This window comes from Diceros bicornis, chromosome 6 (assembly GCF_020826845.1).
Source record: "Diceros bicornis minor isolate mBicDic1 chromosome 6, mDicBic1.mat.cur, whole genome shotgun sequence".
NCBI lineage: Eukaryota > Metazoa > Chordata > Mammalia > Perissodactyla > Rhinocerotidae > Diceros > Diceros bicornis.
Window position 1 is genome coordinate 80,421,617 of NC_080745.1, and position 16,194 is coordinate 80,437,810.

At 39.8% G+C, this 16,194-nt stretch overlaps 1 protein-coding gene across 1 annotated transcript in view; it reads right to left on the reverse strand.

Annotated features, from left to right (window-relative positions):
* Positions 1 to 15,474, reverse strand: part of PDZD8 (PDZ domain containing 8) — an 81,194-nt gene extending 65,720 nt beyond the window's left edge. The window contains exon 1 of the mRNA XM_058544096.1: positions 14,454 to 15,474. Within this exon, the coding sequence (XP_058400079.1) occupies positions 14,454 to 15,325 (872 nt within the window). The 5' untranslated portion in view covers positions 15,326 to 15,474. The remainder of the gene's footprint in view (positions 1 to 14,453) is intronic.
* Between the last annotated feature and the right edge of the window lie 720 nt (positions 15,475 to 16,194).

Here is a 16,194-nt window from a genome sequence, read left to right on the forward strand (position 1 = left end):
TCTATTTTACTTAGACAATTCAATTGATACTACATTAAAAAGACAATTCATACACCAGGCTCCTCCACGCTTACCAAGGTTAGTACTGCCACATTATTTCTTGTGCGAGACTGTTTCCCTTCCAACCAGTGTGATACCACAACTAGCCCCACGTGGTAAGCTCCTTTTCATTATTCAAGTTCTACTTCAAAGACACCTCCTCTCTTTAACCTGTCCCCATTGCTCAAACATTTGGTAATTGTTCCCTCATCTGTGTTCTAAAAGCACTTTATACACACTTCTATTAGGCCACTAATCACCCTGTTTACATGTCTGTCTCTCTCTAGGTCTCCCCACACCTCTCCTCTCTTCCCAACTAAATTGTGAATTGCCTGAGGACAAGAAACATACATGGTAGGTAGTACAGAATAGTGGTTAAAGCAGAACCTAGAGCCAGACAGCTTGGCTTCGAATTCTGGTCTGCCACTTGCCAGCACTATGACCTTGAGCAAACTGACTTTAAGCCTCAGTTTCCTCACATGCAAAAGGAGGATGATAATTACAACTATCTCACAGTGTTGTTATAAAGACTACATGAAATAATGAGAAGTACTTAGCATCCCTCACTTCTCAGCTTCCTTTTGACAAGGCGGCAGTTTAAAGCAGTGTTAAGCAAACATGTTTTCCAGTCAGTACCTGGTTTTGAATTTTGGTTCTAACAATTATTAGCTCTGAGACCTTGGGCAAACTACTTCAACTCTGAGAACTTCGGTTTCTTCATCTGTAAAAGTAAGATAATAGGGCTGGCCCCGTGGCTTAACGGTTGGGTGCGCGCACTCCGCTGCTGGCAGCCCGGGTTGGGATCCCGGGCGCGCACCAACGCACGGCTTCTCTGGCCACGCTGAGGCCGCGACCCACATGCAGCAACTAGAAGGATGTGCAGCTATGACATACAACTATCTACTGGGGCTTTGGGGGGAAAAAAATAAATAAAATTATAAAAAAAAAAGTAAGATAATAACTAGCACCTATCTTATCGGGGTTATTGTATGGATTAGCTGAGAAAGTACACATAAAGCATTTGGCACAGTGAGGTGCTCTAGAAATATTTCCTATCAAATTTTCTATTTTTCTATTTTAAGGCTGGTCTCCTGGAGACATGTCAGACAGCAAACTCCTTCCCTTCTATATGGAACCATTTCAGGACTCAGCATTCAGCATGCATGATGTTAAAGGTCATAGCTATTTGTTTTCCTCAGACTTCAGATTCTACATGGCCATGATTTTAGTCACCATACTAACTGATTTTTTTAAAATTGCATCCTTTGTGAGGATATCAAGTTGCAAGTGCAAGGAAATAAATTAACAATAGCCAGTATGCCTCCCTACCTTAGGTATCACCTTTCTACCTCTGCGTCATTAAGCTTTATAACTAAGGCTTATATCACACTGACTATATTAAGAAACTGACTTAAAGAAACCCATGGAGAATTGTTCTATTTATGGAATTCCTTGGTGTGCACTATGCTGACAAAGTCCATACTTGGGAGAATGATTTTAATTTCTGTACTTCTAAGGAGAAAAAAGTACTCCTGAGTAGTTATGAAACTAATAAGAACAAGGATGACAAATACCGTTACAGAAAAACTTTCCCCCCTACTCATCTATATACCCTCTACCTAACATGAAATGTTCACTTTTATCTAAACTCCCAATTCTGCATAGAATAATCAAGATCTAAAATGCTTCTCAATTTTCTGAAGCGGTTTCATATATATGCTGAACAAGAGTGATAATAGAGGCTGCAGGTCCCTCATAATAGAACTCAATAGCTGGTGACTCAAAGGTGAGTCAATGTTAACTGATATCCTATGCACCAGAGAGATAAAGTATCAAATGAGACGAGTTGCTCAGGGAACCAAAGTAATTCTCTTGACCATGTCTGATAAATCTCTTATCTTTTTATGTTCATCACAACCCACAGCATGAGGGTTCTTTACCATCGCCTATGATCAAGTAAATTTAAATTCTCAGCTTTCACAAAGCTAAAAAAGAAAGGGCAGAACCATGAGAAGTGTCCTCAAATCCAAACTCCTATTCCTTTCTACCAGCTTCCCCAACACACGCCTTTGAAAAAGAGAATATAGGAATTACCACTGTATACGTTTCTAGCATGTCTGTAAATTACATAATATTTTCACATACATCCTTGATTCTCATGACTCATGACAATGTATGGCATTGTAAGTCTTATTTTACATATGAAGAAACTAAGGATGAGGAAGTTCAAGTGGCTTTCTGTGATCACATAGTAAATGCTACAGTCAGAACTGCAACAGATCCACTTAACCCGGTGCTCCTTACAACACTAAGGTGTACAAGCAATACCATAAATCAACTGAAAATAAAGTATATATCTAATGTTCATTCAAACTGACTCAGAAAATAAAGCAATAGGGGTACTTCCTTTACATATGGTGAAAATAAATAAACTTCAGGTTAGACCAGCAGTTCTCAAATATTTTGTTCAGAGGACCCCTATATATTTTTAAAAATCATTAAGAACTCCAAAGATTTATTGTTTATGTAGGTTATATCTATTGATATTTACCACATTAGAAACTAAAAATAATGACACCTTTAAACATAAGAATACACAAGCTCACATTGCATTAGCCGTCAGGATGATGATGGTATCATACATCATCTAAGTCCTAGAGAACTCCATTGTATACTTGTGAGAGAATGAGAGTGAAAAAGGCAAATAGCATTTTTGTATTATTATGAGAATAGTTTTGACTTGGTAAACTCCCCCTGTAAGGGTTTTGGGGATCTAAAGGAGTCCCCAAACCACACGCTGAAAACCACTGAATTAGAAAGTAACAACTCTTAGTCATGGCAACTCTTAAATTCTTACATTGTAACCCATTATCTTACTTTTAAGTACATTGTTTCTCACTACTGGATTTAAAAAAAAAAACTTGAAGGAAGGAAGGACTGTTTTATTTATTCTCTCCTACCACTAACTCTCTTTGCAGTGCATAGTGCCCTGGACAAAGATGGTATCAAACATTCACTGAATAAACTGGATCTCTTCTGAAGCTGGTGGATGGGGGAAGAAAAAACATCATAGGCAAAATTATCACCTCCCCACTATGGTAAAGATATGAACAATGAAGTATACAATACAAAGGTCTGGTCCTCTTAAGCCAGTTAGATGTATCAAGTAGACAAAAATTCCATTCCAGATATGAAGTAAGGAACAGCAAAAGATATGAACAAGAAAAATGAGGAGAAAGTAAATACTTTAAGGTTATAATTGTCCAGCTTTCTTCTCATTTTTCTCTATCCAAATAAAAGTAACACAGCACCTTCTGAAGTATAAATGATTTTAATATTACCTGTATCTCTACTTCTCTTAGTTCATGATTACCTAAAGTCAGAACTTATTAAATAAAAATATTTTTAAGATTTGTACCTGCATATTGGAGAGAAATCCCTCCATTAGACCTATGCATAAATAACAGAGAAGTGAATAATGCCATCTTACGTTTACGTAATTTGTTTTCTCAACGAACTTTAAAAATTTTAGATTTTTATTTCATTCAGTCTCAAAAATAACAAGTTGCATGACTTGCCCAAGGACACACTATCAACAAATCAATAGTAATTCCAGAAATAAAATAGGAATTACTCATCATCTAATCCTACTGTTTCAGGGCAAGAGGCTGAGTTACTTTCATGAGAAACCTTAAGAACACAGAGTATCTGGGGCTGGCCCGGTGGCATAGTGGTTAAGTTCGTGCACTCCACTGTGGCGGCCCGGGGTTCGCAGGTTCGGATTCTGGGTGCGGACCGACGCACTGCTTCTCAAGCCATGCTGTGGCGGCGTCCCATATAAAGTAGAGGAAGATGGGGATGAATGTTAGCCCATGGCCAATCTTCCTCAGCAAAAAGAAGAGGATTGGCAACAGATATTAGCTCAGGGCTAATCTTCCTCACACACAGAAAAAAATAAACAAATGAATCCATTAAAAAAAGAACAAAGAGGGCAAGGGGGTTGGGGGGTGGGCACAAGGGGTGAACAGATGCATTTATATGGTGACTGACAAACAATGATGCACAACAAAAATTTCACAATAAAGAAAAAACAAAAAGAACACAGAGTATCCCCAAGGCTCCAACAATTATTACCAGAGTCTGGTCTAATAAATGCTTGTTGACTGGCATGAATCTCCAAATAACTGTGTCCAAATCCTAACTCTATAGTACTAAAAAATTCAAATATTTTGAGTAATTTACTCAAATATTTTAAGTAAGCAATTTACTAAAAAATGGCCTATAATTTAGATAAACTGTATTCATGGGCTTTATTACAGACTAACGATCGTCACAAATTTTCTCCTTACATTTCACTAATCTCAAATATCTGAATTAAATTCAATCTGTACTATTTACTACTCCAGCATTAATAAACAAAAGGATACATATTTGCTACAAACACTTAGTTAAATTCTTCCCATGTCAAGAGTTCGCAATTCCAGTCCTGATTAAAATACAAAGTTAAATATTGAGAACTAATAACCTTTCCAAATAATAAAACAGACCAAATTAACACCTGTCCTAAATTTTACAGGAAATATTACACTTAATAATGGTGAGGAAAAAAATAAGATCTTCAGTGCATTATAAAAATAATTATCATACAATGAAATTAGCTATAATAGAATGGCTCTAACTTCAGCCACAGCAAGTTTCACAGGACTAAAAGCTTTGAATTATTTATTCGCTTGACCAAATGACTAAGGTAGTAAGACTGTGCAGTCAGTAACCACAATCATCCTTAGTAATGAGTATGAATATTATCTAGTATGCATGAAAGACTATTGTGTGAAAAGGACAAGTTAGCATACAACACAAACACCAGATGCACTATTTAGTACATAATGATGTCTGCATGAAAAAGCTGTATCTAAGAACAGAACACAGACATTTTTCAAAATACAGATTCCTGTAGCCAGCCACTAAACAGAAATGATATCTCCCCATTACGGCTACTTAAGATTTTACAAAAAACAATAGTCACTTATAATTGCAGATTATACAGGTAGGAAATGGAGTTGATCCTAAGAGTAACACCATTTCTAAACATACATAGGTCTCAAATACCTGTTTAACTGGCACACACCTTACCAATGAACTAAGTACACATAACAGGTACTTAATACAAAAGAATAAACCCAACTAAACCATTTTTACTGTGCTAATCACAGTATTTTTGTTTTTAAGTACATACCAACAAGAACTAATTATGCTGGGGAGCAGGAAATTTTCTAGCTCTTTCATCAAAGTTATGCAAATCAAAGCACAGACAATTCAGTACTCCATCCACCATATCATCAGCTCCATTCTCCCTATAATACATAAAGAATTCATGGGCATAAATAACCAATGTGCTGATTAGAGAAGAAGGAAATACATGTTCTAAAAAATTCTGCTGATTTCACAAAAATAGTAATTATGCACCAGACTAGGCAAAATAAGTTTTATTGTTATTCTGCATCAGTCCATGGAAAGTACAAATGTACAGTTTACTGATATTGACCTTTCCTAAAAGTATGAAATTAAAAACCAAGGCTTCTGGAGACCTCAATCAGAATAAATCAGTGTGTGTGGGGCGGGGGAGGAGGCATTCCTCTTCAATACTGGTTTTACAATCAGAATTGGGTTACATATCACCAGCATAACTGTGTTCATAATGACAACCTTCAAGATTAAAAAAAACAAAAAAAAGGTTAAAATGTTCCATACATTCTGTTTAAGAAATTCAAAGAATTTTATTCTTTAGACAGACTGAATTCAAAATCCCAGCCCTTCAGCTACATGGCTGAGTGCACTCTGTGAAAATTTATCAAGAATACACTTAGGATCTGGACACACGCAAACACATGCATATGTATATTATACGTCAATAAAAAATTTGTGAAAAAAAAATTCCAGCATTTCAAGGGCTAATGTGGCTTTTTTATATAGGACAGTCGAAAGGTGATATTTAAGCAGGGACCTAAAAAGTGACGGCGTGAGCTCTTTGGCTATCTGTGGGAAAAACATTCCCAAAGAAGGTCTAGCGAAGGCCTTGTGATGGGCGCATGCTTAGAGTGTGAGAACAGCCAGGAGGCCAGAACAGACCAAGTGAGAGGAAGAGTTTTAGAAGATAAGGTCAGAGCTAGAGAGAATGGCCAGGAGTGGAGTCAAGCAGTGAATGAGTTAGACCCATACAAGCTGCCAGGAGGGATGCCATGTTACACTTACAAACCAACTTGCAGGGTTGCATTTATATTATACTCCCTTACTTTATTTTTAAGGAGAAAGGGAGGCAGAGAGAGAGAGGATAAGAGAGGCACCTCAGGCTTGTATATGTGTCTTTGAATATAGAGTTAGGTGTATACTTCAAACTTAACACTGGGTATATCGGGGGAATGAAATTAAAAGGAAGAGGAGTACATTTTTAACTTTTTTATGCTCCTAAATACTATCTGAACATTTGCAAAAAACTGTCTAAATAAAAACCCCTAAAAAGATCAAAAGAAAAAATCTAGTAACTACACAAAGATGTTTATGGTACCATTATTTACATTAGTGAGAAACTGAAAAAAAAAAAATCAACAAGGAACTGGTTAACTTATGGTACTTTTGATCAATGTAATTCTAAGCACCTCCTAAAACACATGAAGTAGGTATATTTAGAAAACCCAGATATAACAAGTGAAAAAAAAAAAGCAAGTTGCTATCAGTGGGGTACCGACTATGATTCTGTTTTTATAAATTAATAACAAATTAGAATACATTTAGAAAAAAATGGAATAATAGTCCTCAGATTTTAACAGTTTTCTTTAAGAATAGATATTACAGGAGATTTTTCACTTTGATATTTCATATTTTCTGTTTGAATTTTTACAATGAGCTTATCACTCATTTGAAAGGGGAAAAAAATTTTAATGTGTCACCTAGCAAATGTCTGACATATCTCTAGTAAAATGTCTGACAAATGCAGGATAATCAATAAATGTGTATATTCAATTAGTTACTGAAGGAAAGATACATTTATTCAGTAGGTATCATATATGTGACAGTTATTATCTCCAATTAGATAGAAATTATTTCCAGTTCCATTTCACAGGTATGGAAACAGACTAGTGAAGATATAGCCTTTTGTCCAGGGTCTCTTGCTGGGTATCGTGCTCAAGTCAGGTGCACATTACTCCAAAGCTCCATCTACTGGAATAGACAATTTAAGTACTTCTCTATAGCCTCAACCCAAAAGAATGATATAATTCCATAGTCCTGGCAGTCTCTACTTAGCACCTGTAGTTCTACTCATCTGAAGGTAAATAATTAACACTTACACCTCATTTTTCCCTAGTACAAATTTGCTAAGTATGTGGTTTTACACCAGTCTTAGCAATTTGGCAAGAGAGATTTTGAAACCACTCTGTAAAACTTCTGCTAATGACCAGGTAGTTACTTTACGACTTTTCAATGAAGTGTGATGTGCTCTCATGCCATGCCAAAAGTGTCTGGTAGATCCCACGACTCTAGGAAGGAACAAAGGGATTAAATAGCACTTGTTTCCTGGTGACACTGTTCTGAGAAAATGGAGAATGTGGTGGGAAGAAATCTTGGGTCAGTATTTAACTTCTAAACGACGTATTTAGTGGCAGAAACTCTAACTTGAAATGTCACATATTCTTAATGAACAACTGATTCAAAACGTCTCAGCCTGCTATAGGGAACCTTACCAAGAGAGAAAAAATAGAGAGACAGATTACACTTTCTTGGATAGAGAGGGGTTTTTTAGAAATGCATGAGCCATATGAATCCTGTATACATTCTAAGAAGGCCAGGAAAATTATAAAGTGCTTAATATTTATTTTGGCATGTTAGTTTTAGTTATATTTATATAACAAAGTTGTATCCTTCCATCTGTGCTTATTATTTAACTGGAGTCTAAGGATCCTAGACAGGTTTCAAGGGGACTATAAATTTCATGAAATCAAATGAAAATTTGTTTATGCATTTTTCTACAAAGAGTATCCACGGTTTTCAATAGCTTTGTAAAAAGACAGGACCCTCAAAAAAGAGGTTTAAAAGTAACTTTCAAGGTAGATGCATATATGCTCCTTTTTCATAGGCAATTTAAGCATAGTTTGTTGTTTAAGGGTTTAGAGCAGGGGTTAGCAAACATTTTTTATAAAGGGCCAGATAGTAAATATTTTAGAATCTGTGGGTACATACGGTCTGTAGTATATGCTGCTTCTTTTTTGAACAACTTTAGATGTAAAGTTTAACAATGTAAAAACCATTCTTAACTCATGGGCCTAACACCAGCTTGTTTGTAAACCCCTGGTTTACAGTAACAGTTGGTTTATCTCTACAGAAATAATGCAACATGGGCTTTGGGAGTCCACCACTTTTTTTTTAGGACTTTGAGAAAGTCACTAACTCCCTCTAAGTCTCAAGTTTCCATATCCTTAAAAATGAGATACCAACCTCTCCTACACAGTGGTTTTAAGTGAGATAGCAAGTGTATGGAACTGCTCACACGGTGCCTGGCATATTTAGCAAACTCATTTTTTATTATTCTTGCCTCTGCCTCATATGATAGATAATTAGTAATATTTGTAAGTCAATATTAATTGTTTGATCAGGCATGCTCCAATACAATCTACTTTATAATGATCTGCTTTGGCTATTTCCAGGAACAAACCTGGACTTTCTTGGACAGACAACAGACCTGTACATTACCAATTAGAATCTAACAGTCTCCTCATAATTACTCTTCTCCCTTCAATGTGTAAATCAAATTTCTAGAGCAAAGATTTAATTTATTAATACATTATTTTCCATCTAAAGTATTTCAGATACTTAAATCACAACAATTCAAAGCAGCTTAAGAAAATTCAACTTGCAAGAAGTAAAACCAGCACTAAACTGGAATATTCTTAGGTGTACTAAGGAACCTAAGGCCACAAAATATTATACAACAGAAAGTAATCAGGTGTTAGCCTTAGCAGAGAAACTGATCTCTCCTCTTCCTGTTTCTCATAAAACTGAATCCAAATATGTTTTTATATATATATATATATAAATAATGTGTTTTAATTGTTCTTTGTTTTCCCCCACAAAGACTAACCAGCTTGAGAGCATGAACCCATGTTACAACCATTTTTAACACCTTCACCATAACCACCAAAACACAAGCTATAGTAGTCCTCAGGAAGTAGTTACTGAAAATAAATGACTATTTTAAAAACGATTTAATTATTTATCTCTAAGACAATGGTCTTTCAATTCCATTTATATAGAGATATTCATCTGAGCAGTAGTACAAGAAAAAGCACAATAGATAAAAAATTAGCTACTACATTACATCATTACTCCAAAACAGCTAGAGTGATACACTAATGTCGTTGTCTCTACTCTCCCAAAGTCAAAGTATCAAAGGTTAGTTATATTTCCTATTAACCTTAGTAAGTAAAACTATGATTCCCACAATCACTATGGAATTTTAGTAGCTATTTTAAAGTATTTCCCAGTCTAAGTAAAGACATCTTTTAAAAGTTGTCCATATATAGAAAGAAAATATGAAAGAGTAAATGAATAAATACAGTACATTACACTTAACCTTACAAATGATTTTACCAGCTTTCAGCGAATTTACTTTGAAAGTTTTTAAGACATGGATTACTCAAAACCATCTTTACCCCAAATAATCAATAACATAAAAAAGCTATAATTAACATTAAGAATAAATGTTTTTCTTCATCTCAGAAGACCAAGGAAGAAATAATTGAATTATAAACCACATTATAGAGTATGAGGCTTTCCAGACCAAGCCTAATTTAGTTCTCTGAAATTAATGGTATATTTAGAGTAGATATAGATAAATATAAAGATGCTAAAAGGCTCTATCTAAACACAGCCCTGTCCTGGCCTTTAGTGGGGATAGTGGTCCTCCCTGATCTCCAGTCACTAAGAATATTTGAAAAATTTCCACAAATATGTATCAGAATGTTTTTCAGGAGTAAAAGAACAAAACAGTTATGACAAAAATAGTCATGTTCAGAAGACATTCCATGAACCTGAAAAGTGAAGTTTTCCCCAATATTTGTTCCATACTCATTCATTAAATTCAAAGTGTCAATAAGTAGATACCCCCTTATTCGTAGATCAGAGAAAAAAATGCTTATGTAGTTTAATTAATGATCCACCTCACACTAAAGCAAAAATCCACCAAACTCAAATGAAAAGCAGCCGCTGTCTACTTACTATCTCTATACTGTAGAGAACTGGAAAACGTTTCAAGAGATTTTTTTTTTAATTTCTGGTAGAATGATTTTTTAAAATTCAACATTATATTTATAATGTCTTTTATAAATAAAATTGCTCAATGAAGGTCTCTTCAAAGATATAATGTTTAAAGAGGGGTAAAAATTATCACCCTCTACTATCCAGCTATTAACTCTTTCCATTTAGTAAAGGTCTCAAATTCATGTAACGCCAGGCCAGTACCATCAGTAAGTGTAGCAAGCAGATAGGGACTATAAACTAGGAGTAAGAGCTTCCTGCAGCTGCTACTAGACTCTGTCTCTCTATTCTATTATTGCTATGAGAAATGCAGGCCTGGTGCTACAAGATCTTCCAATTTTTCCTAAGAGAAGCCAGAAACACAAATAATGCAGAATCTTCTGTTTTTAAATGTTGACAATTAAGAAACAAAACACCAGAGTGCAGGCCAAATAAAAAGTACCTGCAAAATGAATTTAGCCTTTCAGTATACAACCAGTGCTAGGTACATAGCAATAATACTTGAGGAACAGAAGCATCAGTAAGAATCTCAAACATTTGACTCCCAAACCCTAAACTCCCCAGGACTAGGACTCAGATTTCACATTGAAGATGGATTCTCCATGTAGTCAAGAACACTAGTGGTAGTCTTTCTGTTTTGAAGACTAATTTTGGAGTTAATTTTAAAAAAATACTACTGCTTTGGGGCCGGTCCCGTGGCTTGGCGGTTGGGTGCGCGCACTCTGCTGCTGGCGGCCCGGGTTCGGATCCCGGGCGCGCACCAACGTACCGCTTCTCCGGCCATGCCGAGGCCGCGTCCCACATGCAGCAACTGGAAGGATGTGCAGCTATGACATACAACTATCTGTTGGGGCTTTGGGGGAAAAAATAAATAAATAAATATTAAGAAAAAAAATACTACTGTTTTAATTTACCATTTTAAAGTATACATTTTAAGGAAAAAAAACAAGGTTGAGGTGGCTGAATTTAGAATTTTATTAGTCAAATTAGAATTATAATATGTAGAAAATGTATACATATATAACTCATTTAAAAAGAAATTAGGATGTTTTACAAACAATGTTAGTTGGGTAAAATGAAGTGTCAAACAGCTGGATCCTTAGAAAGCAACCATTTGAGCTCCTCTGCATCTCTACATGAGACATTAGGAACTGGCAGTCCTGATGGGCCACTTTCTCTATAGCAATATGAAAATGGAAAAACAAATGAAGGAGGAAAGAAGTGACAACAATGTGAATTGGCAAGATATTTCTGTTATATAATAATTAAAAGTGCCAAAGAATCCCAAGACTCAATACTACAATTTTCTTTACTGCTTTAGCTCTACTAAGTAAATTAGATGGCTAAAAAGGATAAACTAGTAAGACCTTCTATTTGGAAACAAAATCCGGTGGATTAAAAAAGAAACACTATGTGGGGCAGCACTCAAAGATTTAACCTTATGATTTCACCTTAAAAGGATCCTTTCTCAAAATTTCCAATTTAAATTTAAAAAAAAGCTTACAGCCACACTCTTCTCAGAGTCCTCAGTTAATTTGGAAAGATATCCCCACATATGTATTATATGGATTTTATCAACGGCATACTAAAAAAAAAAAAAAATCCCTTAAGAACAACGTGGTATTGTTTAAGGAAAAAACGGCAGCCTGGCTTTATCAGAGCTGAATTTCACCACTTGACAGCTGTATGACTTTAAGCAAGTTATTTAACTACTCTGAGCCTCATCTATAAAAAAAAGGTAGACACCAGCTACTTTAATTCTCATTATGACAATTGTGATACATCTTAAATGTATTTTAATTCATTCTCTTAGCTGCAACTTGAATCCACCTGACAACATCAGTAGTTTAAAACACTTCTGGCAGAACAGCTACACAGATAAGAGAACTCAACACTTCCTGAAGCAGCCCTTTTCATTCTCATACTTCCATTACTTTCTTTTACTAAACTAAAATCAGCTTCCTAGTTACTTCAACCCCATCAATCACATTCTAGATTAAATCTTAAGTATAGCTAATTCAATTCTTACTAAACTCTAAGCTCCACAAGGGTTGAGGCTGTTCAGCATTTAAGCCCCAGCATCTTGAACAATAAGCATGTAGTAGGTGTACAATAAACATCGCCAGATTGAGTGATACGTTCTGCACAGTATTCACTGACTGACCATGGAAATGCCTTCTAATATAAACAGCACAAATGTGTACATTTCTGGAGGTGATCATTTAATGTTTACGGTTTAAAAGGTGAAATATCATACATAATCAAACACATGCTGTTTTTTAAAAATCTCTTCGAATATAGTAAATGAAAGCAATTTTGCTCTGTTTTAAATGGTGATGCTATTCAATGATACAGATGATAAAGTTCCTTCAAAGCAACAAATCTATTAGGGGCTCCATAACGCCTATTCATAACTTTCTTCAGATTTAACTGAATTCTAAGTCTATATTAAAAAAGAAAACCCTTAAAATGATATCCAACCTCACTGCCACTGGCTATTCTGCAAATAACCCCCAATTATAATAACTTAGGCACATTTCATATCTGAAAGTTAACCCAGAAAATATCAGAATTGAAGTTGTGAGAGAATATCAAAATCTGTAACAACTTTTTCTCATGACTTTCTTAGCAACACACTGCTATAAATAGACATCTTACTGCTTAAACACTAGAATTCATTTATAATTTAGTCACTTATATTCCAGAGCTTAAAGAAGAGGTTTCACAAAGTATGTTCTACCTCACAGAACAGGAAATCAAACACAGTGAACAACCGGTTCACCATCCTCTGCAAATCTATGGAAATACTTCCATTATAAAGTAAATTTTTCCTTTCACTCGACAGTTTTAAGCAGTCACTCTGTCCTATTAGCCTAAACAAAACATAATTAGTAAGGTAAATCTGCCACATACACAAGTCAATAAGCCACCCCAAACCCAAATATAAAATATTTCTGGATTATCTGGGTCACAGATGCTAGAGACTGTGGTAGAAAATTAGTGATCTAGAAATAGGCAACTTCTACTAAAGGGCACTAGGTAAGGCAAATACCAAATTGACATAATTTTAAAATAAAGGACAAAATCCAAAAGAACCCAACATTTTAATGAACACAAAATTAAAGGAAGACAGAAAGTGAAATTAAACATTCAGCTGTTTTAGAATAGCCATGTATGACCCTTTCCATTCCAACAACAAGCCTTCCCAGACCAAAGTGGATGAAGCCTCTAGCCCTACAGAACTTCCTTTCCTCTTCCACTTCTTCTATGATATTAAAAAAGACCTCGTACATTAATCCAAACAGTATACTATATAACATTAAGCCACCAGATACAGGAGGGCTTCAAAAGTTAAAATCACTACCTATCATTAAAATACTACCTGCAGGGTGATTTCAGGTACTGCGCCAGGAACCTAAAGCCACAGAGAGTTGAAATGAGGGGCAGAGTCTAGGTCTGTGTTCCGGAACCCTCCCCAAAAGACTAGATGACATTAATACAAAATGTACAGGGAACTACAACAAGTACAGGCTCCCAACTCTTTTCCAATTTCCTGTGTAAAATTATCCTCTACAATACCTACTGCCTGTGCCCTGAAAGTTGCCAAAGCATCACAGCAAAAGCGGCCTGAAGTTGGAAAACATCACAGCCCTGGGCTACCAGCACATTCTTCATGCTTGTACTTTGTGTCCAGGAACAATTTCTCAACGTGGCCAAGGTGACGCTGCAGAGCTGCCCTCAACGCAGCAACCACGTATAGGAATAGTTTGCCACAGTCCCAGAGCCGACTCCTGGGCTGAGGGTGGACTTCCCTTCCACTTTCAGCACGCGGCGTCCACCCACGATGACGGCACCCTGGGTGCTCTAGAGCACACGAAAAGGTTTCTAGACCATATTTACGCCCTTTGGAAGCAAAAAATGTGTGCAGCCCGTACTTGCCTTTACCTAGGGCCCTGCCGGAAGTGGGACGATCCCGGGGGAGCAGGGGCTGGGGATAAGCCTCGGCCCTTCCCACTCCGTGCAGGCAGCTGCCTCACGCCCGGGCCCGGCTTCCCAGCCGCCAGGCCCCCGCGCCCGTGGAAGCCCGTCCCCCGCCTCCCTCTCACCGGATCTTGTAACTCGGGAGGGTGTGCCTGCGCTTGATGACTTTCTTGAGCTGGTTGACGATGATGGAGGTGAGCTGGGGCATGGGCCGCCCTTCGAACTGGGAGCGCACCTCGAAGTCGATCAGCGGGTCCTCCACGAAGGAGAAGAACCAGTGGGTGAAGGGCACGCGGGTGAGGACGAAGCGCAGCCGCCCCACCACGCGGGACAGCTTGACGAAGAGGTAGGCGGACTTGCCGAAGACCAAGTCCACGTCGATGGCCAGGTGGAAGCCCCCGTTGTACTCCACCTCCGCCTCGAAGGCCAGCTCCTCGGGGGAGGTGGCGGGCAGCGCCTCCCCCTCGGGGCCGTCGGGCTCTCCGGGCGCCGAGGGCACCACGGGCCGGAGGAGCCGGATGGTCTTGATGAAGGGCACCGTCTCGCCCAGGAACACGTCCCGCAGGCTCAGCCCCTCCAGCAGGCGCCCCGCCGTCTTGGTCTGCAGCAGCTCCTCGAACTCCACCTTGATCTTCTTGGTGACCCAGCGGCGGGCCAGCGCGGTGTCCCGCAGCTCCCGGAATAGGAACAGGATGATGGCGTTGAGGAAGTAGCAGGTCTCCCGCGTCGGCGGGGCGGGGGTCTCGGGGGCCGGGGCCGGGGTAGCGCCGCCCTCGGGGGGCCCGCCCGAGGGCTCCTCAGCCCCGCCGCCGCCATAAAGGTACTCCCTCAGGGCCAGGCCCGGCACCGGCTTGAGGTAGTGGAAGCCGTCGCCGGCGCGGGCGGCCTCGTCTGGCGGCGGCTCGGGCTGTTTGCGGTAAAGCAGCAGGAACTGGGTGAGGAGGGTGAGGAAGGAGCCCAGCACGGCCGACGCCAGGATCATGAGCAGCAGCCCCATCCCGCCAGCGCCTCCGCCGGGGCCCCGGTGCCCGCGCCCACAGCGCTGCTTTCCTCACGCCGCCGCCCCCGCTGCCTCCATCTTGAGGACATTGGGCGGCGGGGTCGGGCGAGCGGCTCCCTGGGCCTCGTCGGGCGGCTGCGGCCGGCGCGGCGCGGCGCCCGAGCCCGCAGCGGCCCCTTGACTCCTCAGACGCTCCCCGCCGCGGCGGCTGTGGCGGCGGCGGGGGCGGGAGGGGGCGGAACGGCGCCTCCCTCCGGCCTCCGCTCATTGGGCGCACAGCGCGTGTCGTCAGGGGCGTACTCGCTCCCGGCGGCGTCGCCTGGCAGCCGGCGCCCGGGCGCGCGCACGCTGGTCCTGCACCTCTCCGGCGCCCTTCCAGCCCCGCCCTCACGCCTCCATTCCATTCCCCGCGATCCACGTGGCTGTCACTTCTGGAGCCGCTGTCGGGATCTGGGAGGATAACTGCAGCCACCAGTTGGAGGATAAGGTGGCCAGGCGGAGATGGCGTGGCGCGTTCTTGACCCCGGTCATCCTGTTATCTTCTAATGCGCCCATACCCCCTCATTGGCCGCGGTCCCTGTCTGTTACTTCTGCTGCAGTATGGCTCTTCCACTCGCGCCCCTGAGATGGGCTGGCGGTGGCTTTCCCTGCCGGGCAGCACCTCAGAGGATCTGAGCTGGCCGTTCGTAGATTTCCCAAGCCGAGGATTACTGACTGCCTCAGAGACCGCTACCGCTGACCATCAATCCGGCCAGCAGACGCTCTGCGTCCGCGGAGGTGGGCCCTGGGAAGGAGGGGACAGAGAAGAAAAGGCGTAAGATGCGGACTAACTTTACCGCCTAGGTGGATATTCGAGATTTAAATGA